We start from the raw sequence: 27980 nt of genomic DNA on the forward strand, positions 1-27980 counted from the left end.
GGGTGTTTTTTCGTCCAAAATTTAACACAACAAAATAACTTCAATCAAGAAGAACGAACAAATGTGCCCCTGCCATGTTTATATAATATAAGGAGCCTATTTCAGAGCTTAATACATTGTTGACATCAGCTACATCAATGACTTTAAACATTAATTGCGGAGGCCTGTTGGACTTCACGAAGCATTTTTTGAACATTTACACTATTTAAACCATAAGAAATATTTTCCGAATTTCAATCGGACTCAACTATTGGCTTTTGAGGTTGCTGATGTAGCTGATGTAGTTGATGTAGTAGCTCTGAAACAGGGCCCTGATGACAAACAATCGAATTTGTAGCGATTATAAGTAAATACCCGTATTTACCCTCGTTTTGGTAAATACCCAGGGTATAAACCCACAAATGGTATATACCGGGTATTTGCCCATCACTAGCAATGCCGTCTTTACCATAAGGGCACACGGGGCCCGTGCCCAGGGCCCCCTTTCTCAGGGGGGCCCCGAAGGTAAACTTCTCGCACACTTTTATTCTCGAAGCATTTTTGTCGGGCAGACCATCTACCAAAAAATTTTAGTTTTTATATGGCAAATACACGGTTAAAAATTCTGGAGTATTTTTCAATACTTTTTGGGTTACATATAGGTCTACACCAGAAATGTATTAGAATTTAATACATGATAAATATTAAAATTTTTTGGTCAATAGAAAATTTATTAAAATTTAATATAGTTTTATTAAAAAATAAAACAGTTTATATTAGAATTTAATACCAAATGTATTAAATTTCAAGTATTACATATTAAAATTTAATCTTATTATATTAATTTCTAATAAGTATTTGATTAAAAGATAATACAAAAATAGTTCAATTCAATACCAAATGTATTTAAAGTCAATAATATGTATTCTTTTCCTAAATTCATTATTGAAAATAAATATTAATCATAACTAATATAATAATGGTGATAATATTGTCTCTATTTTATTTGTTTCACAAACTGTGGCATGTAAAATCTTATTGCCGATCAAAATTCATCTGCAATGTATGCACTTTGCCTCGAAAAAACACAAAGCGCCTTCAAATTAGTACAAATTTACAAATTTTAATTTAATTTTTTTTTTAGAAAAGGTACCTCAAACAATGGAATTTTTGCATTTTTAAAATGGCTGCTGCTGACCACAGTACAAATAAAAACATAACAATTCGCCGACCAATGTCAGCTACCGTAAATCTTATTTCTTTTATTTACCGACGAAAAACGCACAAAAAACGAAAAACCACGCACACCACTAATTTGTTAACAATTATTCACCATTTTCCGCGAAAAAAACAAGAAGAAAATTTGTTATTTTTTAGTTTATAATTTTTTCAAATGATATTTTATAAATTAAAAAAAAAAAAACAAATTTTCTGTTTACTGTGAAATATAAAAATTAAAGGGCGACCTGACAGATTGTTCCCAATTGTGACAACGTTCGGAATATATTACCTTATTATGTGTACTGTAGCTGCTGACGTTTGATTAAAATTTAATATTCTCGTACTACAATTTAATACTTTTTATATTAGTTTTTAATAAATTTTTATTATATTTTAATACAATTATATTTAAATGTAATATAATTATATTAAAATGTAGTACAATATAGTCAAATATAATACAAAAATATTAAAATCTAATACAGCGGTATAATAATAATAATAATTTAACTATATGCCTGTAAGACCTAAGGTCTTTTAAATGCAACTGCACGGCACTAGTTACAATACAAGGAATAGAAAGATAGGAAAGAATTTTTGTTGGTACAGTGAATTGAGAATAAGATGATTATTATCTCATATAGTATTAAAATTCAATACAAGATTAGAATTTAACCCACGGAGATTATTTTCTAATAATTTTTGTATTACAAGTAGTATACTTAATACTTTAATATTGAAATTTAATACAAAAAAGATTTAAAATAGTTTTAATATTTTGGAAGTATTAAAATGTAATATTTTTTGTATTGGAAATTGCTTTAATACAAGGGCTGTGTTAAAAAATACTCCAGAATTTTTAACCGTGTATAACTGTTTTCAAAAAGAAAACAAATTATGTGGCGTTGTATGCGGACAAATTTTTAAATCCAAACGACCAAACCCAAATTCAATAAGACAGTAACATTTTCAAAAAACAAGAAAAATATCATTTTTTCCACTGTAGGTAAGATTATTTATTATTTATTAATAAAAACAACGAATTCTCATCCATTATCTTTTTCCTTAAATAATAATTTCGTTTGAAGTTTGCAAAACTGTCAAACTTGTAGTGCGTGTTAAAATCAGTGTAAAAATATGTGTAGATTTGCATTAAAAGACGAAAAAAGAATCAATTCGTCGGTAAAAAAACATCAATATTTTTTCCGTTGGAAAACGTTTAAGAAAAAACTTTTGCCGGCTCGTCGATGGTACATCAATGTTTTGGTTCAATGGAAAATGCCATGGTACAATGGTTGGCACCATTTTTGAATTTGAATTGCGAATTGCTCTCGTATTTAACCCTCTACTGCATGAATTAATATTATTAGCGGACGAAAAAAATTAAAAAAATGCTTTACATGGGTTCTTTGGGTTGTTTCAAAACGGTTTACATTAAAAAATTTGTTTAAATTAGTTTCTTTAAAAAATTTGTTTATAAGCCAAATTTGGCTTCGTATGCATTAAGGAGTAAGAAATTTTATTTATTCAGACTATGTAAAGAATAAAATTAAAAATATCAAAAGATAAATATTTATCATTTAAAAACAAAATAAATTAAAATAAATACATTGCATTACAAAAGGTTAAGAATTAATTCAAATTTTGCTCATTTTAAGACAATGAACCGAGAAAAGCAATTTGTTTTTGTCCGTTATATATATTTTTTCTTGTTCAAATTCATTCCACTGTCGAAGTAAGTCTTGCTCAAACATTTTCACCCACTCCCAGATCTTACAAAAGCTAAAAAGTAATAAAATGATTGAAAAATATTATAGGTGAGCCCCCCTCCCCCTTAAATTTTTGTGGTTACGCCGCTGGAAATGGGGTTAACATGAGAAAAATGTCTCTAAAAGCGAAGGGGCTCCATTTCTGAAGTAAAACATAGCTTCCAAGCAAAATAACAATGTAAAGAAACAAAATTTTCCAACAAAAAAATTAAACAGATTGTGTAGATTTACAACCCCTTAATGCATACGAAGCCAAATATGGCTTCCGTACTTTTTACCCTCCCAAGAACAGGCCAATATTTTTTTTACAATAAAAATTGGTTCATAGCATACACAATTAAACAATCGATCAGAAATAAATTTTTAATTCCACTTTACTTTCCAAACAAACGCAGTAATTAACACTTAAAGTATGAATATATTCTACACTTTCGATTTCAATGTACACGACTGATCGACTCACCTGTGATCATAAAATACACCTTTATTTTGGGTCGGACACACGAAAAAAACTATCTCTATGGATTTTCAGAAACACAAAGAAGAGGATTGTATTTAATCTTTACCATTTTTTTGTAACAGAAAAGAGAAAAGTGCATACAAACAGACAAAACCATATTGGCTTCGTATGCAGAAGAGGGTTAAAGACTGACACATACAATTCATTAAATAACTTTAAAAAGAATTGTTTTTCAAAAAAAAAAAAACAAAATTAATTTTTATAATCCAAACATTATTCTATTTTTCTTAATTTTAATATCAGTATAAACCTTTTTTATGTCAAAATTTTCATTAAAATCGGTTGTGTAGTTTACATTAAGAAATCGGTTCTATGGCAAGTAGGTACCGTTAATAACGGTCCTACTTGCGGCCTTATTTACAGCACTACAATTTTTTTTTGCAATATCTCGAAAACTTTATTTTGGATATATCCAAATATAAAATATAAAATAAAAATACAAAAATATAAAAAAACTGCTCTTGGAAATCACGTACAAATCGTCTGTACTTAGTTTTTAGCAAATCTATCAATCCGTTTGAGCTCTTTTTTTCCAATTCTTCAAACTGAAACTTATAACGGATACAGGGTATAATTATTGGCAGTATAAAAAGTACAATTATTGGCAGTGGCAACGATTGATGTCTCAATGCACGTATTATTGGCACCCCCTGTTAATAATAAAAACATTAGCTACTTTATATGGAACGATATATTGGCACCCCTTTTTAACCATAACCATTGCCTTTAAGCCAACCATTGTACTTATTTTACTTTCCAAAAGGGCCCCAAATTCTTGTGTGCCCAAGGGCCCCAGGCTAGTTAAAGACGGCCCTGATCACTAGTCATGTCCTGCCCATCACTAGTCTTGATAATTTAGGTGTTATTTTATTTTTCCCTTTTTGTAAACAAAGACTTTGAATAAATAAATTATTATATTATATTATATTAAAAAATATTAATTAATATTAATTTATTTATATGCACATTTTCTAACAGTTCCTTTTATATAAATAAAAGATTTGAAAATGTGTTTCATTTTTGTTCAACATAAATTAAACTTAGCACCTATGAAAACAAAATCCTATTTAAAACTAAATATCCTTTACAGGTCCTTTTGTCATTTTATCTCCTCTTTCAGTATCACATTTCGTCATAAAATCTTCACTATCCCATGGTTGAACATTAGTTTGTGCAAAGAACAAATACTGCAAATTTCCCAGAAAATATAATCCAGCTGATATCAGAAACACAATTTGCCATTGTGATCGATCGGTCTAGAGCAGAAGAACTTTTGTAATTTAAATTGATGGAATAAAATATTTTGTGTTACTTACCGCATCATTAACAATTAATCCCACAACAATTGGACTCAAAATTGGAACAACATTCAACAAAGTATTAGTAAAACCCATCAAAATTCCACTATGATTTGGCGATAAATCAATTAGATTCAACAAACTTCCAATGACCGAAGCACTTGCCAAACCGACATTTAAAGTTAAAAAGGTTATTGCTAAGGCTGTTTGAGTTTCACTTAGAAATCCAATACCAATTAAGAACGCTGCTGAACCCCACATAGCAATTGTACTAAAAATCTTTCGTAGTACCAGCAATGAAACCCATTTGTTTTTCAGTATTACGTCCGCTGATATCATGAATGTAAACGCTAATACAAACGTTGCCACATAAGGTAGCGCTGAGTATAAGGCATTCTTCGTGATTTCCATTTTCAAAACTCCATGTAGATAAGCTGGAATTTGAGCCTGCATCGTTGCGAAGCCCCAGCTGTCAAAAGTTTGTACTACTAAATATGATATGAATGGACCAGAAGTTAGTATGGCCTTCCATGGAACTTTTATACTTTTCTGCTTTTCTTGGCTATTTTTAGCATTTGCTTGAGAAGTAAGAATATAATTTCTTTCTGCAGAAGTTATAAACTTTGCATCAGCTGGAGTATTTTCAGCAAATATAAACCAAATTAAACTAAAAACCACTCCAGCGCCACTGAAAATATACGAAATTCCTGGCCATCCCAAATCCGAAGCAGCAATCATGCCAGTAACGTACATCGACATTATCGTACCGCTTTCAACACCGGTCTGAGTCAGCGCACCAAGTAGATTTCGTTCTTCCACTGGTGACCACATAGCAATTTGTTGATAGACACAAGGGTAGATTATACCCTGACACAAACCCTGAAGAACTCGAATGGCGCAAAATATTTGCCAACCTCCCCAGAATACACAAAACGGTACAGCAAGACCCAAGATTGCACTTCCAAAGGTGCCAATTAGAATACATACTTTGACACCAAATCTTCGAGCAGCATATCCTCCGGGAATCTGTGATACAATATAACCCCAAAAGAAGCTGCTCAGAATGTATGATTTTTGTTTTTCGTCCCAATCGAACTCCTGTTTAATATAAACTTGAGTTAGATTCCTTGAAATTTAACTAACTTACAGGAAAGTTCGGATTTGTAGTCTGAGCATCGGTCATCGCGACTAAAGTAACTGCAATGCTATGTCTTGAAATTAAATTGACCACAAGTGTCAGATAAAGCAAAAGGGTTTGAAGATGGCGAGCTCCAATCAATGGACCTAAAAAGTAGAAAGTTTACATTACACATTTTGTCTGTCTTGTTTCATAAAAACTGACCTTTGGTTCCTGTCATAATGCGTTTTAATATTTATAATTCCTTCAATAAATAATTAAATTCACACTGTTTGACGTTTATAGTTGCTTTCAATCACGATATTGTCACTATTCAAGTATTCAAATCACACTGAAACCAATTATCCAATTCAAACTATATCCCAGTCAATTTTTGTTACTCAGTTAGTTGGAGTTTAAATTATCAATTAGATTATGTTCTGTATCAAATCTACTATTTTCATGCTATAATTGTTATCAATAGTTTTTTGTTGTAATCAAATTATTTTATTAGATCAAATAAATTTATTCATTTCAAGATTCTCAAGCTGTGTGTTGGTCATTTCTCCGTTGGCTCTTAGTTTCAAGGTAGACTTTAGCATCTTTAGCCAATACTAGGAGAAAAAACCCTATAGTATGTTTTTACTCGTAGATGCAAGCATTGACGAAGTGAAGAGAATCACCGATTTTATTGAAAATGAATGCTATTGAGAAAGCAAAAGTCTAACAAAGTTACACAATTTTCCGATTAGTACCGACTAACGCCCTTTTGTTGGATAAAACGACAACCAACTTTACATACCGAAGCAGCAGCTGCAAAAGTCGTTTCCTACTGTAAGGCACCAACTCAAATTATTTTTACTTGCATAGGTACAATTATGTAGATACTATAGAGGTAGATGGCAAGTTTAGGATTCGAAAAATAATGCTTCTGTCAAAAAAAAAGCCAATTTTCCATAAAATTGTCAACAATTTTAAAACTGTGACAGTGATCTGTCTTTATAGTGAATGAAATTGATTTTTGTTTTATTAAACTTACTATTTGAGCTTTATATAGGTGGTATGGTCCAATAAAATTATTATTGTTATAAGCATTTATTTTTTTTTAAATATTTAAAAAAATATATAAATAAAAAAACTACATTTGAGGTAAGTGTACGCAAAAATTTTTATGCATGCAAATTTCACCCCTTATTTGCATAAAATTCATTAAAAGTTAAGAGTGTGTATAATTGGTAAAAATAATAAGAAAATCGTATGGGAGCGGGGTCTTACTGTTTGGACAGGAAAGGGCAATTTTCTAAAAAATTTAAATTGATTTAATTCAATATAATTGAATTGAATTGAATAGTTTTTAAAGAAAAAATGGTTCAAACTCGATTTTTTTTATCAAAAACTATGATTTTCTTAATTTTTCATTTTGGTTTTTATTATTAAATAAAATATAGGTATAGTTTAAAAAACTAAAAATACGCTTTTATCTCACACTAAAAATTATAAAATAATTCAAGTGACTTATTCGAAATGGTTAGCTTATTACCGACTTCCAAAAAGGAGGAAGTATTCAATTCGTCTGTGTTTTTTTTTTTATGTTTGTTACCTCATAACTTTGGACTAAGTGAACCAATTTTGATAATTCTTTTTGTATTGGAAAGCTGGTGCCTGCAGTCTGGTCCCACTTTAATTTCGTCCAGTTATTGCCATAGACACTATGAGAAAAACCATAAAACCCCGTTTTGATCCATGGAAGTCGGTTTTGATTTTGTGATAAAAATGATTATTAGTACTTCTGAATCCATTCAAAGACATTTTTTCTATAGAAGAAATGGAGTTGATTACACCCAGAAGTATTTAGCAGTAGATACTTAAAACCAAAGGAACACAGCTTATAAATAAATTATTATATTATATTACAAATATTTATATACCAAAACAGAAGATTTGAAAATGTATTTCATTTTCTTTCGACATAAATTGTACTTTAGTACCTATGAAAAGAAAATCCTATTTAAAACTAATTATCCCTTACAGGTGCTTGTGTCATTTTATCTCCTCTTTCAGTATCACATTTCGTCATATAATCTTCACTATCCCATGGTTGGACATCAGTTTGTGCAAAAAATAAATACTGCAAGTTCCCCAAAAAATAAAATCCAGCTGATATCAGAAACACAATTTGCCATTGTGATCGATCGGTCTAGAGCAGAAGAACTTTTTTAATTTAAATTGATGGAATAAAATATTTTGTGTTACTTACCGCATCATTAACAATTAATCCCACAACAATTGGACTCAAAATTGGAACAACATTCAACAAAGTATTAGTAAAACCCATCAAAATTCCACTATGATTTGGCGATAAATCAATTAGATTCAACAAACTTCCAATGACCGAAGCACTTGCCAAACCGACATTTAAAGTTAAAAAGGTTATTGCTAAGGCTGTTTGAGTTTCACTTAGAAATCCAATACCAATTAAGAACGCTGCTGAACCCCACATAGCAATTGTACTAAAAATCTTTCGTAGTACCAGCAATGAAACCCATTTGTTTTTCAGTATTACGTCCGCTGATATCATGAATGTAAACGCTAATACAAACGTTGCCACATAAGGTAGCGCTGAGTATAAGGCATTCTTCGTGATTTCCATTTTCAAAACTCCATGTAGATAAGCTGGAATTTGAGCCTGCATCGTTGCGAAGCCCCAGCTGTCAAAAGTTTGTACTACTAAATATGATATGAATGGACCAGAAGTTAGTATGGCCTTCCATGGAACTTTTATACTTTTCTGCTTTTCTTGGCTATTTTTAGCATTTGCTTGAGAAGTAAGAATATAATTTCTTTCTGCAGAAGTTATAAACTTTGCATCAGCTGGAGTATTTTCAGCAAATATAAACCAAATTAAACTAAAAACCACTCCAGCGCCACTGAAAATATACGAAATTCCTGGCCATCCCAAATCCGAAGCAGCAATCATGCCAGTAACGTACATCGACATTATCGTACCGCTTTCAACACCGGTCTGAGTCAGCGCACCAAGTAGATTTCGTTCTTCCACTGGTGACCACATAGCAATTTGTTGATAGACACAAGGGTAGATTATACCCTGACACAAACCCTGAAGAACTCGAATGGCGCAAAATATTTGCCAACCTCCCCAGAATACACAAAACGGTACAGCAAGACCCAAGATTGCACTTCCAAAGGTGCCAATTAGAATACATACTTTGACACCAAATCTTCGAGCAGCATATCCTCCGGGAATCTGTGATACAATATAACCCCAAAAGAAGCTGCTCAGAATGTATGATTTTTGTTTTTCGTCCCAATCGAACTCCTGTTTAATATAAACTTGAGTTAGATTCCTTGAAATTTAACTAACTTACAGGAAAGTTCGGATTTGTAGTCTGAGCATCGGTCATCGCGACTAAAGTAACTGCAATGCTATGTCTTGAAATTAAATTGACCACAAGTGTCAGATAAAGCAAAAGGGTTTGAAGATGGCGAGCTCCAATCAATGGACCTAAAAAGTAGAAAGTTTACATTACACATTTTGTCTGTCTTGTTTCATAAAAACTGACCTTTGGTTCCTGTCATAATGCGTTTTAATATTTATAATTCCTTCAATAAATAATTAAATTCACACTGTTTGACGTTTATAGTTGCTTTCAATCACGATATTGTCACTATTCAAGTATTCAAATCACACTGAAACCAATTATCCAATTCAAACTATATCCCAGTCAATTTTTGTTACTCAGTTAGTTGGAGTTTAAATTATCAATTAGATTATGTTCTGTATCAAATCTACTATTTTCATGCTATAATTGTTATCAATAGTTTTTTGTTGTAATCAAATTATTTTATTAGATCAAATAAATTTATTCATTTCAAGATTCTCAAGCTGTGTGTTGGTCATTTCTCCGTTGGCTCTTAGTTTCAAGGTAGACTTTAGCATCTTTAGCCAATACTAGGAGAAAAAACCCTATAGTATGTTTTTACTCGTAGATGCAAGCATTGACGAAGTGAAGAGAATCACCGATTTTATTGAAAATGAATGCTATTGAGAAAGCAAAAGTCTAACAAAGTTACACAATTTTCCGATTAGTACCGACTAACGCCCTTTTGTTGGATAAAACGACAACCAACTTTACATACCGAAGCAGCAGCTGCAAAAGTCGTTTCCTACTGTAAGGCACCAACTCAAATTATTTTTACTTGCATAGGTACAATTATGTAGATACTATAGAGGTAGATGGCAAGTTTAGGATTCGAAAAATAATGCTTCTGTCAAAAAAAAAGCCAATTTTCCATAAAATTGTCAACAATTTTAAAACTGTGACAGTGATCTGTCTTTATAGTGAATGAAATTGATTTTTGTTTTATTAAACTTACTATTTGAGCTTTATATAGGTGGTATGGTCCAATAAAATTATTATTGTTATAAGCATTTATTTTTTTTTAAATATTTAAAAAAATATATAAATAAAAAAACTACATTTGAGGTAAGTGTACGCAAAAATTTTTATGCATGCAAATTTCACCCCTTATTTGCATAAAATTCAATAAAAGTTAAGAGTGTGTATAATTGGTAAAAATAATAAGAAAATCGTATGGGAGCGGGGTCTTACTGTTTGGACAGGAAAGGGCAATTTTCTAAAAAATTTAAATTGATTTAATTCAATATAATTGAATTGAATTGAATAGTTTTTAAAGAAAAAATGGTTCAAACTCGATTTTTTTTATCAAAAACTATGATTTTCTTAATTTTTCATTTTGGTTTTTATTATTAAATAAAATATAGGTATAGTTTAAAAAACTAAAAATACGCTTTTATCTCACACTAAAAATTATAAAATAATTCAAGTGACTTATTCGAAATGGTTAGCTTATTACCGACTTCCAAAAAGGAGGAAGTATTCAATTCGTCTGTGTTTTTTTTTTTATGTTTGTTACCTCATAACTTTGGACTAAGTGAACCAATTTTGATAATTCTTTTTGTATTGGAAAGCTGGTGCCTGCAGTCTGGTCCCACTTTAATTTCGTCCAGTTATTGCCATAGACACTATGAGAAAAACCATAAAACCCCGTTTTGATCCATGGAAGTCGGTTTTGATTTTGTGATAAAAATGATTATTAGTACTTCTGAATCCATTCAAAGACATTTTTTCTATAGAAGAAATGGAGTTGATTACACCCAGAAGTATTTAGCAGTAGATACTTAAAACCAAAGGAACACAGCTTATAAATAAATTATTATATTATATTACAAATATTTATATACCAAAACAGAAGATTTGAAAATGTATTTCATTTTCTTTCGACATAAATTGTACTTTAGTACCTATGAAAAGAAAATCCTATTTAAAACTAATTATCCCTTACAGGTGCTTGTGTCATTTTATCTCCTCTTTCAGTATCACATTTCGTCATATAATCTTCACTATCCCATGGTTGGACATCAGTTTGTGCAAAAAATAAATACTGCAAGTTCCCCAAAAAATAAAATCCAGCTGATATCAGAAACACAATTTGCCATTGTGATCGATCGGTCTAGAGCAGAAGAACTTTTTTAATTTAAATTGATGGAATAAAATATTTTGTGTTACTTACCGCATCATTAACAATTAATCCCACAACAATTGGACTCAAAATTGGAACAACATTCAACAAAGTATTAGTAAAACCCATCAAAATTCCACTATGATTTGGCGATAAATCAATTAGATTCAACAAACTTCCAATGACCGAAGCACTTGCCAAACCGACATTTAAAGTTAAAAAGGTTATTGCTAAGGCTGTTTGAGTTTCACTTAGAAATCCAATACCAATTAAGAACGCTGCTGAACCCCACATAGCAATTGTACTAAAAATCTTTCGTAGTACCAGCAATGAAACCCATTTGTTTTTCAGTATTACGTCCGCTGATATCATGAATGTAAACGCTAATACAAACGTTGCCACATAAGGTAGCGCTGAGTATAAGGCATTCTTCGTGATTTCCATTTTCAAAACTCCATGTAGATAAGCTGGAATTTGAGCCTGCATCGTTGCGAAGCCCCAGCTGTCAAAAGTTTGTACTACTAAATATGATATGAATGGACCAGAAGTAGTATGGCCTTCCATGGAACTTTTATACTTTTCTGCTTTTCTTGGCTATTTTTAGCATTTGCTTGAGAAGTAAGAATATAATTTCTTTCTGCAGAAGTTATAAACTTTGCATCAGCTGGAGTATTTTCAGCAAATATAAACCAAATTAAACTAAAAACCACTCCAGCGCCACTGAAAATATACGAAATTCCTGGCCATCCCAAATCCGAAGCAGCAATAATGCCAGTAACATACATCGACACTATCGTACCGCTTTCAACACCGGTCTGAGTCAGCGCACCAAGTAGATTTCGTTCTTCCACTGGTGACCACATAGCAATTTGTTGATAGACACAAGGGTAGATTATACCCTGACACAAACCCTGGAGAACTCGAATGGCGCAAAATATTTGCCAACCTCCCCAGACTACACAAAACGGTACTGAAAGACCCAAAATTGCACTTCCAAATGTGCCAATTAGAGTACATACTTTGACACCAAATCTTCGAGCAGCATATCCTCCGGGAATCTGTGATACAATATAACCCCAAAAGAAGCTGCTCAGAATGTATGATTTTTGTTTTTCGTCCCAATCGAACTCCTGTTGAATATAAACTTGAGTTAGATTCCTTGAAATTTAACTAACTTACAGGAAAGTTCGGATTTGTAGTCTGAGCATCGGTCATCGCGACTAAAGTAACTGCAATGCTATGTCTTGAAATTAAATTGACCACAAGTGTCAGATAAAGCAAAAGGGTTTGAAGATGGCGAGCTCCAATCAATGGACCTAAAAAGTAGAAAGTTTACATTACACATTTTGTCTGTCTTGTTTCATAAAAACTTACCTTTGGTTCCTGTCATAATGCGTTTTATAATATTTATAATTCCTTCAATAAATATTTAAATTCACACTGTTTAACGTTTATAGTTGCTTTCAATCACGATATTGTCACTGTTCAAGTATTCAAATCACACTGAAACCAATTATTCAAACAGCCAATGTTTTGCTTTCAGTTAATATACATACTTTTTTTGTATCAATTATCTAGATTATATTTTGTATCAAATCTGCTTTGGTCAAGCTACAAGTTTTTATCAAAAGTTTTTTTATTGTTATCAAACTACTATTTTATCAGATAAAATAAATTTATTCATTTTAACCCATTTCCGGCTAACGTTGCGTTTTCGCAACGTCATGTTTGAAGACTTCTGGAACATAACTGATTATATTTTTAAATAAACTAAAAAATGATTTGGAAAGATAGTCAAATTATCTAATCGACCTGTTTTTGGATTTTTTTTGGAAAAAAGTTTTTTCAAGCTTTTTTGGGGCTATGAAAATTAGAGTTTTTGTAAATTTTGAGGTAAAATTTTTGAACTTTTGAAAAATATAGTCAAAATTATAATATGTCTAAATAGTCTCAACTACAGGTCAATAAGGGTTCAAACAATATTCTAAAATAGTGCTGAAGTAATTTATTTGAGTTGCCTGCTTGTCAGGTAAGATGAAAGCATTACGTTGCGTTTTCACAACGCTCGCCGAAAGGGGTATCAAAATTTTTGAAATAATTTATTTTTACATGGATTACGAATCAATTTTATTTGAGTATTTTTGTAAAGAAACTAACCAAATAAAGATACACTGGGTAATGAAAGATTGTTGAAAATAAAATAACAAAATTTGTAAGTAGTCACTTTTATCATTTTTTTGACAACATCAAACATACTGTCATCAAAACGATGTCGCAAGTGTTCCAAACAATACGTTTTTTCCTGCAAAAAATGTAATATCTCGATTCATATCCAAAATGCTTCGATGAGTACCACACAAAAAACCTTCCTTAGTAAGCATAAAATATCAAAATATAATGTATAACTTATTAAAAATTTTGTTATTTTATTTTCAACAACCTTTCATTACACATTGTGTCTTTATTTGGTTCATTTCTTCATAAAAATATTCAAATAAAATTGATACATACTCCATGTAAAAAAACCTTAAAACCTTAAAAAATCATTTTTCTTACAAAAAAAAAATCGAAAAAGTCTACCTTTTTTTATTCTATCACCTTTAAATCCACACACCTATAATAAAATTTATATCACCCAAAAGCTTATTGTTTCAGCTTAAAATATTTATATCGACCGTGTCTATACAACATCTACAAAAAGAGCTAGAATTTTTTGAACCCAATCAATTTTTTCATCAAAAAAGTACAAAAATCAATCTTTTTTCTCCCATTAAATCTATTTTTTTAAATGACAACCTATGATAAAATATCATCTGAAAGCTTATTTCACTTTTTATATGTCGTATCAATCATATTTCTACCATGCCTACAAAAAAAGTAAGATTTTTTTTAAATCCAACCATGTCGATATTTCAAACTGAGATAACGGTACTTCCTACACTGGTGGAAGGTAATCGGCAACAGATCTCCAAAAGTGTTTTGTTTTGATTGAGGTATTATTAAATTTTTTTCAATTTAAGATTGTGTAACTTGTAGAGCACCTACCGTTATGTCTGATATATCAAATAAAAGGTTATGTTATCAGCATGCGTATCAAAGTTAAATAAAATTTGTATGTGCTTTAGATCAACAGATAAAACGTGTGTAGAAAAAGAATATCTTTGTACCGTTATCTCAGAATTTTGAAAATGGAATTAATTGAAATTTTGTACAATTATAGTTTAATTTATTTACTTATCTACAGTGCAAATTTTATTTATCTATCTATTAATTAAAAAAGTTATAACAAGTTGGAGTCGTGTCGCGTTTTCGTTTCATCTTGTTTCAAATCACTACGATACTAAAGAAGTTTTCACTTCAAAAATATTTCAAAAATTTTGATACCCCTTTCGGCGAACGTTGCGAAAAAGCAACGTGAATTTTCTGAAAAACCAAAAGCTTTTCCAAAAATTTTTTTTCAGATTTCCTCTAATTGGACCAAAAACGGATAGTGTGTAAGATTTCAAGTTTCTAATTCAACTGGAACTGGTAGCCGCCGGAAATGGGTTATTAAGATTCTCAAGCTGTACGTTTGTTACTTCTCCGTTGGTTCCAAGTTTCAATCAAGACTTTTTTAGCCGAAAAGTTTTCAAAGTCTCAATGAAACAGAATTGAAGAGCCTAAAAATCGTAATCGTGAGACCAAAAAGAAAAAAAAAAAAGGTTGCGTGATCAGAATACAACACAACAATAGAGGTCAACCCCAAACATTTCGGACCATCAGAATAGTGTCGAAGAATAAATCAACAGAAATATCCCTGGAAATGTGCTGAATGCCACGAAATATTCCTGAAAACATGCTAAGTAATGCTCTATCCCTTCTGGCAAAGAAAACTAATAGAAATAAACAAGAAAATCTTCTTGGAAGAATTAAGATATAAAAGTAAGAGTACCTATTCCCATTACCGACTAGACGCAGTTTAATTTTGAAAATGAAAGAATACAGTTCGTGGTTAAGTGTTGCATATTTTTAGTTGCAAATAAAAGTGATGTGATAATTTGACCGGAAATTAAAAGTAAAATGAGTGTGTTTATAATCTTTGAACAACAACAGCATCTTGAAGGTGCTACTGCCAAGTGTTTATGGCCAAAGTTACAGAACTGTTTCACGGATGCCAATCCGATTATCAGACTCATTTATTCCATTTGTATCATTTAATTTGAAGCTAATCATGTGGTGAGGTGGCGCAGTGACGAGTGTACTGGCCTCTGAACTCGCTTGGCCTACGTTCAATATTTTTAGAAGAAAATTGTTCAGATATTAATTTATAAAGCTGTTAATTTTTTCTTATCCATGATAGTTTTTTGACTTTGAGACCAATTTTCTATGAGAAATGTGTGATAAACGTAGTATTTTAATAGTGGAGTAACTAAAGCTCAAAAATTGGCAATATTAGGGAACCCGGTAGAACAGCTTAGATTTTGATGATCTTTTTTTTCAAACGTCGGTAATTAAAAATACTTTAAAGTCTATAGATTAAAATTGCCGGTGTTGCCGTTTTGATTTTTTAAATTTAATTGAAGATTTTTGTGAACAAAAACAAATTTTTTTCAAAAATTTTTCTTAAATTTCATAAATTAATTGATGCCAAAAGATTGTCTAGGAAATTCAAGGAAAAAAAAATATATGGGAGTGAGGGACAATCTTCCATAGTTCAAGCGATAGATGCAATTTTCTTATTAATTGACTTCAAACACAAAAAAAAATATTTGAACACAACGGCAACACCTACAATATTCAAATATACATTTTTTTAAAGCTAGAAGCTTAGTCATATTATGTAAAATTAAAATTAAGTTAATTGAATGAACGGCTTTTGAAAGAATGGTAATGGAACTCAGATTTTTGAAAAAAAAAAACTATTGAAAAAATTTTAACATGTCGTTTTTTAAACTTGGTCGTAATATAAAATGCATTTATTTTCAAATTTTTTTGGCCGCATTTATTATGATTTCAAATTATAAAAGGAAATATCAATATGTATTACGGTTTATGAAAAAAATTAAAAAGTATTTCATTTTCGAAGAACTTTTTTTAATAAAAGTTTTGAAAAAAAAAATGTAAATTATTTTTTTTTTTAAATTCAACATCTAAACATAAAATTATTTTTTATTCACTTAATAACCCTTACTGTTGAAAGTTAAATAGCAAAAATTTAAAGTTCCTATTTACCACAGTCTTTGAGAAAATTAATTATTTCAATGAAAAAATTCAGTTTTAATTAAAAAAAACCATTGAAATTGAAGTAATTTTTCATTTTTTTTTTTTTTTCAAAAGTGTAATATATTTTACCTTTTTTGCTTCGAAATTCAACTGATAATATTTATGGCCAAAAAATTTTTTTTAAATAAATTCATATTTTATTAGAAAAAGTTTGGAAAAAAGTCATTTTAAATTTTTCTAATAACATTTTTTTTTTTAATTCTGAGTTTGAGGACCATTTTTTCAAAAAAGTCTTGATTAAATTTAGTGGATTTAAATTTAAGAGATAAGAATGAGCTTCTGGCTTTTTAAAAATGTATTTTAAAATATTGTAGGTGTTGCCGTTGTTTTCAAAATATTTTTTTTGTGTTTGAGGTCAGAATGTTAGAAAATTGCATTTATCGCTTAAACGATGGAAGATTGTCCCTGCCTTTTATATATTTTCCTTAAATTACCTACAGAATCTTTTGCTATCATTTGTTTTATGAAATTTAAGCAAAAAAAATGGTTTTGTTAAAAAAAAATAATTTTAATTTAAAAAAAACAATACGGCAACACCGGCAATTTTTAGTCTATAAAGTATTTTTAATTACCTACGTTTGAAAAAAAAAATCGTCAAAATCAGAGCTGTTCGGCCGGGTTCCCTAATAATTTGCTTTAGTTACTCTACTATAATAATTTAGTTATTTTTATGAGAAAACTATCATAAAGTAAAAAGTCATTCCTAAATTTTTTGATATTTTTGAAAACATCACCAAGTAAAACTTTTTCGATAGAGTTACTCACCCCTAGACTCTTTGTTCGGTCTTACAAGTATTATTGTCAAGAAATCAATTGAAAAAAAAAGAATTATACCAACGCTTATTTCGTTGACTTTAAAGCTACACTTGAAAAGGTGAATAGACAGGCATTATTATAATAGCTTTCTCTAGGAAATTCTTATAAATTCAATTTTCTTATTTCGTCGAGGGATTCCTTATAATTAGGAAAAATTAATTAATCAAAATATTTTTTTTATTTCATAGGTACGCCGTTTTGCTGCAAATTAATTAACAGTTCCAAGTTTTATAAAAACTCAATTTCTTACTTTTAATTAAGAGCAACACCGCGAGTGAAATTTGTATGGTGTGAAATTAATGAAATGTGAAAAATGGGACACGGAAGAGTAGCTATTGCATTGTTAAAAATAATAATAAACAACTTATCTTTCGATCTTTCTTATCCCCTTTTAATTCGCAAGTCAATCGCTCTTTCTAAAACTTTTTTACTACATTACAAAATTGAATGCAATTTCTTTTGTCAGCATTTCTTTTTATACTTTTCCTTGTTCAATTAAAATGTGTATTATAATGTCTGTACGTAATAACAACTCTAGCAACTTCGCAAGCTCTGTATTTATCAATTTAAAATTCTTAATTAATTATTTTATACTTTGTATACATTCTATAAAAATGCTAATAAGAAAAAACAAAAACATGAAAATCATTAAGATAAGAAGAAGAACATGAAATTTATTAATGTAAGCATATTGTGGTTCACCAATGAAATTTACGATGTACTCTTTTTCATTTTATTGACAATCAAAAACGCGTCTATAAACTTTATTACAAAACGGCGTTATGCCTGCCTAGATCTTTGATTTTCAATACACTTTTGGCCAATTTTTAATGTTTTTATTAATATAATAAATTATATGTATACAATATTATTTAAAGGATAAATTTAATACTTTATTTATGTAGTTTTTCATTCACTTTGTTACTTAACAAAAATTGTAACTTAAGCTTCTAAGATAGTTTGATCCACAAACAAAGACTAACTATCTTTCACAGGTGTTGTTTTCGCCATTTTAACATCTCCTCGTTCTTTATCACTTTTGGTCATAAAATCTTCACTATCCCATGGCTGTGCATCAGTTTGTGCAAAAAACAAAAACTGCAAGTTACCCAAGAAATATAATGCAGCTGTTATTAAAAACACAATCTGCCATTGTGTTCGATCGGTCTAGAAAAAGCAAAAACTTTATTATTTAAGCCTGATTGATAAAAAAAAACATGTTACTTACCTCATCACTAACAATTAGTCCAACAACAATTGGACAAAAAACTGGAACAACACTCGACAAGGTATTAGCAATACCCATTAAAATTCCACTATGATTTGGCGATAAATCGATAAGATTCAATAAACTCCCAATAATGGCACCACTTCCCAAACCAACATTCATAGTTATAAAAGCTATAGCTAAGGCAGTTTGGGTTTCACTAAGAAATCCAATACCAACTAAGAAAGCTGCTGGACCCCACATAGCAATCGTGTTGAAAACCTTTCGTAGTACTAGCAATGAAAACCATCCGTTTTTCAATATTACGTCTGCTGATATCATAAAAGTAAACGCTAACACAAACGTCGCCACATAAGGCAACGCTGAATAGAAGGCATTTTTGGTAATGTCCATTTTCAAAGCTCCATGAAGATAAGCTGGAATTTGAGCCTGCATTGTCACAAAACCCCAACTATCACATGATCGAACTATTAAAAGTGATATAAACGGACCGGAAGTTAGAATAGCTTTCCATGGAACTTTAATACTTTTCTCCTTTTCTTGGGTATTTTCAGCACTTGCTTGAGAAGTAAGAATATAATTTCTTTCTTCGGCAGTTATAAACTTTGCATCAGCTGGATTATTTTCAGCAAATATAAACCAAATTAAACTAAAAACCACTCCAGTTCCACTGAAAACATACGAAATTCCCGGCCATCCTAAATCTGATGCAGCAATCATGCCAGTAACGTACATTGATATGATTGTACCGCTTTCAATACCTGTATTACTTAGCGCTCCAAGACGATTTCGTTCTTCGATAGGTGACCACATTGCAAGATGCTGATAAACACAGGGGAAAAGTATACCCTGACATAAACCTTGAAAAAGACGAATTACACAATAGATTTGCCAACCTCCCCAAAATACACAAAACGGTATCGAAAGTCCCAAAATTGCACTTGTAAATGTTCCAATTAGAATAGTTGCTTTGACACCAAATCTTCTAGCTGCATATCCTCCGGGAATCTGTGATACAGTATAGCCCCAAAAGAAGCTGCTAAGAATGTATGATTTTTGTTTTTCATCCCAATCGAATTCCTGTTTAAAATAAATTTTTCAAAATGGATTCTTTGAATTTTTTAGTTGACTTACATGAAAGTTCGGATTTGTTGTTTGGGCATCGGTCATAGCGACCAATGAAACTGCAATGTTAAGTCTTGAAACATAATTTACCACAATCGATAGGTATAGTAAAAGTGTTTGAAGATGACGGGCTCCAAGAAATGGCCCTGAAAAGAAAAAAATCAATCACCAAAGCCTTCACAAGTGTTTTGTTTACAATGCAAACTTGTTTGAAAAAGTTTAAATTAGTCAAACAAAAAAGATAAATAAAGTCATTTGGGGCCAGATGTTCAAATTTTAACACTATTCCACTAAACTTTTTCCAATCTTCAGTTCATTAAGCTCTTAAATTTAAATTTCGATCTTAATTCAAACAAATTTTTTTTTAAACATTTTTGACTGTTTAGTGTTTATTTTATAAATACCAACCTTTGTTCGCTGTCATAATGCGCTACAAGTATTTTTAATTCCTCCTCAAGCTGTGACTGTTAGATCAGACATTTTATAGCAGGTTTTAATCACGATGTATTGTCACTGTTCAAGACCTCAACTCACACTGAAATCGTATTCAACCAATTCCAACTTAATTCGAGCCAATGCTTGATTTATTAACATATATTTATTTTGTTTAATACAATAAAAAAAGAGACAAACAAATTGGTTTTTGATAAGATACCAAAATTGGGAAGAAAAAAACAAATTATGTATTTATAGCACTAATTTTTTTATAACAGTTTGCATACTTGAGATTTGAGATGTTTTGATTTTATTTTTTTTTTAAGAGATTTTATGAAAGATTTGATTTTTTTTAATTTCGCGAAATCTCTTAAGGGGTATCTTTTTTTTATTGATATTTTTAAACTTAATTTATACAAGTGTGTTATTGCATTCAAGTTTTTTGGTTCTTATGGGCGAAATGAATTGGGTACAAAAAAATGCAATGAAGTAAAACAAGTATTGTAAGAATGTAAAAGTTACTTTATAACTTGAAAGATTCTTTGGTCTTTAAAGGCTTACATTTCGAATTCTCTTTTGTGCAAAACTTATACCAGCATATAAAACCGGACTTTATTGTTTTTAAGCTCCATGAGTTATGTTGAGAATTTGTTCATAGCAGCTTGCAGGTAAAATGAACAAAGTCATGAGCCTGGGGGTCGTAAGAAAACTGTTGGTGGGAGCAAAGACACGACTTCATAAGCTTGTAATTTATGTTTTGAACTTATAAATTAAAGTTTATTTATTTTTGTTTGTTTTGTTTTTTTTTTTTTTTTTTATGAATGAATAGGTAGGTACTATCACTGCCGATTTCTTTTATATTAAAAATAAAAAAAATTGTATAGGAATCAAATAAATACAAATATAAGATATTCCACGGTCGATGTCATACACTGGGAAATATGTTAAACTGTTTAATTTTGACCGCTGAGCGATTCTTGTATATATAAAACACTCTGTACTGAGATTCAACAAGTGAGAAGTTGTTTTCACAGTTGAAATAAAATTTTAAATGCACGTCACGGTGTACAGTATAAAACAAATGCTATTTTTAAAGCATATTCAAGAACATATATTTATCTATATAAAAGATGTTTTAGAGGTTAAGTTTGGAATAATGCATTGTTTAACTGTCATTTTTGCTTAAAACGTGTTTCAGTCAATACCACAATATGCAGTCAAAAAATAAAGTTAATTTATGATATTAATTTATCATTTGCATGAAAGAAAAAAACCTATAGAACGGAAAACGATTTTTTGTACGTGACTATTTACATAATTTAATGTACTTTGAACTTGTGTATTACATTTTTACATCACATTTTTAAATTTTTAAAACTAATAAAAGATTCATTTAAATTTAAAAGTTTTGTATTAAAAAACAAGCGCGTACTATTACATTAGTTTCTTATAATTATGCAGGGTGTCCGGTAAAAAATGGATATGTAAGCCTGAAATGACTGATAGCTAAACTTAAGACTGTACTAAAACCAAATAGAAAAAACTAAAAAATACTAGCTTTTTTCGTTCAGTGTATTTTAAATTTCATAATCTTACTTTTTTAGCAAACAAATAATATAAAAACTGTGTAATAAAATAGAAATATTAAACACTAGTTTTTTTTTTGTATTGAAAAAGTCCTTATTTCAAACGTTGCCTTAAAAACTACGCAAAATTTGTATTCGTGTAATAGCAAGTCGATTAAACAATGACGTAACTGTAGGGGGACGGTGGAGGCGGCTCACGGTGTAGTGCAAATTTAATTTGTTTTACTCTCTTTCAAATAATTAAAAATTAATATCAGTTAGCAAAATTGAATGTATACACTGAAAAAAGTATTATTCTTAAAAACTATGAATCTCGTTCATAAACCAAAATTCATACATTTTTAAGAAATATTCATTAAATTTAAGCACAAATTCTTAAAAAAAAAGTTTAGTTTTAAGAAAGATTCATAAAATTTAAGAATCAGTTATCATAAAAATTTTCCTATTTAAAATATTTTTATGATTTTTTTTTTAAGAACGAATACAAAAGTTTATGAATAAATTCATAAACTTCTAGCTCCAATTTGAAAGAATATTTTGCAGAATCATAGACTCTAGACATACTTTTATGAATGAAATTCACTATTATTTTCAATTCAGTTGTATTTTGAGTTAAAATAATTTTTAAAATTGACTTTTTTCTCTTCTAAAATTGAAAAAAATCTATTTTCAAAGGGTTGGTGATGAATGACCAAAACCCATAATCCCAAAGAGAAAATCCCCAAAGCCAAAATCCCCAAGACAAACCTGGGTATAGACAAAATCTCCAGGAAAAAATCTCAAAAAAAAAAAATCTCCGAGCGAAAATCCCAAAATTTCAGATGCGCAAGTTGTGTATCAAGCAATCAAATCGCGCGCGCGATTTGATTGCTTGATACACAACTTGCGCATCTTCATTTTGGGAAGACCTATTTTTACTCATATTTAATTGTATGCTGTGATAACTTGCCTCAAAAGATAATGCTTAGTTCAACTCGCTGTATCCTTCCAGTACATTAGAATCATTGTTAAGGCACACGAATGGTAGGTCAAACAAGGAAGGTTCAAGTCACGGTTGTTTACACAATTTATTTGTTCTACACTCCGCGAAATAATTATAAGGACAAATTTATTTAATTCGTCTTAAGATATGTAAAGGATATTATTTTTTATTTCTTTTATGAATAAGGAGACATGTATATGGGGGACAGTTTCCCACCATTTGTTTTTATTTAATTCATTAGAATACAATAATACAGTTATTTTTTCCGGGTCTGGAGCGAAATAATTATAAGGACACATCTGATTTTTGCACTAAAAGTGAGATTTAGCGAGATGAAATGTAAACAAAAGTAAGCAAAACAGTTAGAAAATGAATTTAAACCCATTATAACCATTTCAAAAGTAAAATTTTTCGGTTATTTTAAAATAAGACGTGAAAAACCCCTGATCCAGGCAGAAATGGGCAAAATCGAGTCCTACCATGAATAGGGCTTGTGTAAATGGGAAAAACTGGAGGATTAGAAACGTCCGATTGTGTAATTGATAATTAAATTTACAAAGGTGACATGTATAGTTAACTAAAACGATCAGGGAGGAAGCCTTTGGTCGAAGAGAGAGCCAAAAGTCACAAAAAATGAAGTATTTTTCGTGAGAATTTGACAGCAAGAGAAATTTTCGAGAAAATGAAATTGGAAGTGAGAGTATGTTTAATGCACTAAATAATGGAGGTCAACTAAGCCCATTCCTACGAAGGTAAATGGTGAAAACCGGTGGTCTTGCCGAGACATAAACTTGCCCGCCTTCGCCTCGGCAAAAATTATAGGTTCTGGGATGAAAAATGGAAAAACCGTTATGTACACCATCTAGACTATCCAAATTAAACTTTCTCTCATTGATGAACTTAAAAGTTTTTCCATTTTTCATCCCAGAACCTATAATTTTTGCCGAGGCGAAGGCGGGCAAGTTTATGTCTCGGCAAGACCACCGGTTTTCACCATTTACCTTCGTAGGAATGGGCTTAGTTGACCTCCATTATTTAGTGCATTAAACATACTCTCACTTCCAATTTCATTTTCTCGAAAATTTCTCTTGCTGTCAAATTCTCACGAAAAATACTTCATTTTTTGTGACTTTTGGCTCTCTCTTCGACCAAAGGCTTCCTCTCTGATCGTTTTAGTTAACTATACATGTCACCTTTGTAAATTTAATTATCAATTACACAATCGGACGTTTCTAATCCTCCAGTTTTTCCCATTTACACAAGCCCTATTCATGGTAGGACTCGATTTTGCCCATTTCTGCCTGGATCAGGGGTTTTTCACGTCTTATTTTAAAATAACCGAAAAATTTTACTTTTGAAATGGTTATAATGGGTTTAAATTCATTTTCTAACTGTTTTGCTTACTTTTGTTTACATTTCATCTCGCTACATCTCACTTTTAGTGCAAAAATCAGATGTGTCCTTATAATTATTTCGCTCCAGACCCGGAAAAAATAACTGTATTATTGTATTCTAATGAATTAAATAAAAACAAATGGTGGGAAACTATCCACCATATACATGTCTCCTTATTCATAAAAGAAATAAAAAATAATATCCTTTACATATCTTAAGACGAATTAAATAAATTTGTCCTTATAATTATTTCGCGGAGTGTATTCCGTTTTAAAAGAAGAACCTTGATTTTGATTGATGATTTTAAAATTGTTGTGTTTAGTTCTGATTTTACTTTGACTTAGTGTTTTTTTATCATTCTATTACGTTTTTGTTTTTGCTAATTGGAGATTTTTGGGGATTTGGAGAAAATGGGAGAAAAAATTATTTATTGGAGATTTTGTCCATTGGATGCCTTTCCCCATGGAGATTTTGTCCATGGGGTCAAAAATTTTCTGGAGATTTTATCCGAATGAGATTTTATTTTTTGGAGATAGTGTAGGTTTCCCATTTTCAAAATTATATTTGTAAGAAGTTCATAAATTTTGTGTTTTTAAGTACCTATTTTTTCTTAAAATGAATGTATTTTTTCTTAAAATGAATATATTTTTTCATTAATCGAAAAATAAGGAATATTTTACCGTTATCCTGTATTCGGTATTAAGAACTTATTCTTAAAATTTAAGAATCTGTTCATACTTTTTATGTTCGAAATTCATATTTTTCCAAAATTTAAGAATTAATTCATTAAATATTATGAAAGTATACATATAATTAATGAAAAAATTCTTATGTTTTGAGTGTTTAAGTATATTTTCTTAAAGTCTATGTACTTTATCATCAATCTAGAAAATAATAACTGTTGTTCTGAATCTATGCCTTAGAAAGATTTCTTTGAGGATTTAATTCAAAATCTGATAATCAAAGTGGACGGTCGTTGCCGAAACAGGTTAAAAAAGTTTGTGAATAAAAGACAATATTGTTAAGTATATTGTTAAGTATTTTAACCACGTAGACAATTTTGAAGAGTATAAGTACATTTGAACAGTATAAAATATTGTTGGTTCCTGTTGCCTCTTTCCCATATACTCAGATAAGTATAAAAACATTATAATGTTAAAAATTGCTTTCTTTTATTTATTTAATATATTTTATTTTTTTTGTTATAGGTGCATATTTTAAAATTGAAAATCCTAATTTGATATTTTTGTGAAATATGGAGGCACGTACGTAATCTTCAACTTTGGACCGGCAAAGGGGGAAAAATCAACACAAAATAAAAAGCATATTAAAGGCGATTCTCAACAAATCCTGTACACCTGAAATTGTCATTGCAAACTAAAGCAAAACATTGAATTTAGTAAGTGTTGCATTTTATTTTATTTCTCAAAATATTTAAATTTTGTTTTAACTTAATATTATCAACATTTCTCATAGGTACCTACCTAAATTCTTTATATTTTTATCTTTCCCCAACTTATTCAATTTTGTATTGTTTTTTTTTTTTCAGCTCCAGAGTCTAATGCTGCCGATAACAATAAGGTAAGAATAAGATAATTTAACCTTCTAGCTATTTCGATTTTTTAAACCAAATGCTTCATATTCATTTTACTAATACAAACTTTTTTCTATCTTTCCAGATGATGCATCCATTAAAGAAGTAAAATTAAATTAATTTATAGTGAAATTTATAGTGATAGTGATCAATAAAACATTTTTATAACGTTTAAACTTAATAATTTCTTTTATTTTTAAAAACAATTTTCATTTTTTTGTTTTAGATTTTGGGTTGTTTTCTTTTGCTGTTTGTTTGTTTGGAATACAATTTTTAAGGAACAAGTTAAAGGCTTGGAATGGTAATGTATTATATGCATTTATATAAATAACTGCATACATTTTAATGAAAAGTGTATTATATTTTATGAAAACAATCATACAACTTTAAGAAAAATTCATAGTTTTTATGATTTTTTTTCATAAAATTCAAGCAACATTTCATTCAAATTTTTACGGAGTATATGAAAAAAATCATAAAATTTAAGAAATAATCCTAAAATGTAAGAAACTTTTCTTAAACTTTGTTCTTAAATTATAAGAAATAATTCTTAAATTGTATGAATTTTTCTTAAAATCTAAGAAACTTTTCTTAAACATTTTCAAAAATTTTCGAATTCCTGTATGAACAGAATTCATAAAATTTAAGAACTTATTCTTAATTTTTAAGAAATATTCATTCCCTTATGAATTTGTTTTTAAAAAGGTTCTTAAATTTAATGAATTTTTACATTGGCTCATTTGCCATGAATTTTTACATTAATTTAATGTACAAATTCATTAATTTTATGTACCTTTTTGGTTCAGTGTATATTTTAGAATTTATTGTTCATTTTTTTTGGCATGGCTCCTCCAAAGAAATATACCTGTATTCGCCACTGTGCAGTTAGTGAGCTTCGATTTAAATCGCTTACATTAAAAGTTTGAAAAAAAAAATCGGTAACTAATACAGAACCTACCACAACACAAAATAATGAAGTGTCAATGACCGCGTCAACAATCACAAGCAAGATCGGTAGAATACCATTACCAGGTCTACAATTATGAGTGTAAAACTTAATCAAGCTCAAAATATTAAAGCTTTGTACGTTTGCCTAACGCATAATTTAAAACTAGTTGTTGTTGCGGGAAATATTCTAGGTATTTTATAAATTTAAATAAATAACAATGAAATGAGAACAGATAAATGTTTGCATTTAAAGTATTTAATTGATGTATAAGGTAAAACTTGAAATAAATAGTATTTTATTAACATTTTTTTTCCCCAAAACGTGTTTAAATCAAAACCACAGAATCTTCAATTATTTTTGCCACAAAAATACAATTAATAAATAGAATCCCCCTTTGGGGATACCTACTATCTGGTATATTTCTAATTCGTCCAACTGGTGTTAAATGTCTATCCACTGTCTAAGGGGTTTTGCAGTACACCACCGAATCTTTTCTATATTAACTTTAAAGCTTTACTTATGAAACACAATAAGAAGTTTAAATTTAGTTTATTTGTGAGATGGATTTTCAACCATTCACGATGAATGTTACTATTTTACTGAGCTTAACATACAATTTGTAATAACAATGAGAGAGAATAACGAGTATATTTAACAATAGTTTACCCGCTATATATTTTTTTTTTTTTTCAATTTGTTTACTTTAATTAATTGATTCAAGTTTTTCAACCTCTATTACTGTATGAACTGTAAGTGAAATATTTTTTTTAAGAATTTGGGAACGTGTTAAGCCTTAAGCTTAATCCGCGTACAATAGTAGTATGCATGTATGTATTTTACCATGAAACAATTTAAATTTTTTTAATCGTGATTTATCTGTCAAAAAAAAATGCCTGATTAAGATTAAGCACAAAAACGTTATATTCAACGCAAATTGTACATCGATTTAGAAAGATGTAAACTTAGATTTTTTAGTATTAAGCATATCGGTGGCTTAGAGTGTAAACCTACTAACTCCATTTTTGGGCGAATTTGAGTTAGGTATGCAGTTTGAAAGGTCTAAGAAAGGCGCATCGTCTGACATCAAAATTTTCGTTCAATTTCACTTATAAGTTAGACAAATTGTGTGATGAGTAAAACAA

The 27980-nt window shown here is 29.8% G+C and overlaps 4 protein-coding genes across 4 annotated transcripts; all 4 read right to left on the minus strand.

Moving 5' to 3' along the window:
* Window positions 1-4445: 4445 nt before the first annotated feature.
* LOC129906695 (putative inorganic phosphate cotransporter) lies at window positions 4446-6237 on the minus strand. Its single transcript, XM_055982581.1, has 4 exons — window positions 6130-6237; window positions 5935-6071; window positions 4806-5885; window positions 4446-4745 (listed from the first exon to the last, which is right to left on the minus strand). The coding sequence occupies exons 1-4, from the start codon at window positions 6143-6145 to the stop codon at window positions 4563-4565; spliced, it is 1416 nt and encodes a 471-aa protein (XP_055838556.1). The 5' UTR covers window positions 6146-6237; the 3' UTR covers window positions 4446-4562.
* A 1681-nt stretch (window positions 6238-7918) lies between these two features.
* On the minus strand, window positions 7919-9593 carry LOC129912419 (putative inorganic phosphate cotransporter). The gene is made up of 4 exons (XM_055990638.1): window positions 9486-9593; window positions 9291-9427; window positions 8162-9241; window positions 7919-8101 (listed from the first exon to the last, which is right to left on the minus strand). Exons 1-4 carry the CDS (start codon window positions 9499-9501, stop codon window positions 7919-7921), a joined length of 1416 nt encoding a protein of 471 aa, XP_055846613.1. The 5' UTR covers window positions 9502-9593.
* Window positions 9594-11274: 1681 nt separating this feature from the next.
* On the minus strand, window positions 11275-12856 carry LOC129912430 (putative inorganic phosphate cotransporter). Its single transcript, XM_055990650.1, has 5 exons — window positions 12841-12856; window positions 12646-12782; window positions 12174-12596; window positions 11518-12060; window positions 11275-11457 (listed from the first exon to the last, which is right to left on the minus strand). The coding sequence occupies exons 1-5, from the start codon at window positions 12854-12856 to the stop codon at window positions 11275-11277; spliced, it is 1302 nt and encodes a 433-aa protein (XP_055846625.1).
* A 5595-nt stretch (window positions 12857-18451) lies between these two features.
* LOC129906693 (putative inorganic phosphate cotransporter) lies at window positions 18452-27410 on the minus strand. The gene is made up of 5 exons (XM_055982579.1): window positions 27247-27410; window positions 20306-20475; window positions 19907-20043; window positions 18773-19852; window positions 18452-18711 (listed from the first exon to the last, which is right to left on the minus strand). Exons 2-5 carry the CDS (start codon window positions 20319-20321, stop codon window positions 18523-18525), a joined length of 1422 nt encoding a protein of 473 aa, XP_055838554.1. The 5' UTR covers window positions 20322-20475; window positions 27247-27410; the 3' UTR covers window positions 18452-18522.
* Between the last annotated feature and the right edge of the window lie 570 nt (window positions 27411-27980).

This window comes from Episyrphus balteatus, chromosome 1 (assembly GCF_945859705.1).
Source record: "Episyrphus balteatus chromosome 1, idEpiBalt1.1, whole genome shotgun sequence".
Taxonomy (NCBI): domain Eukaryota; kingdom Metazoa; phylum Arthropoda; class Insecta; order Diptera; family Syrphidae; genus Episyrphus; species Episyrphus balteatus.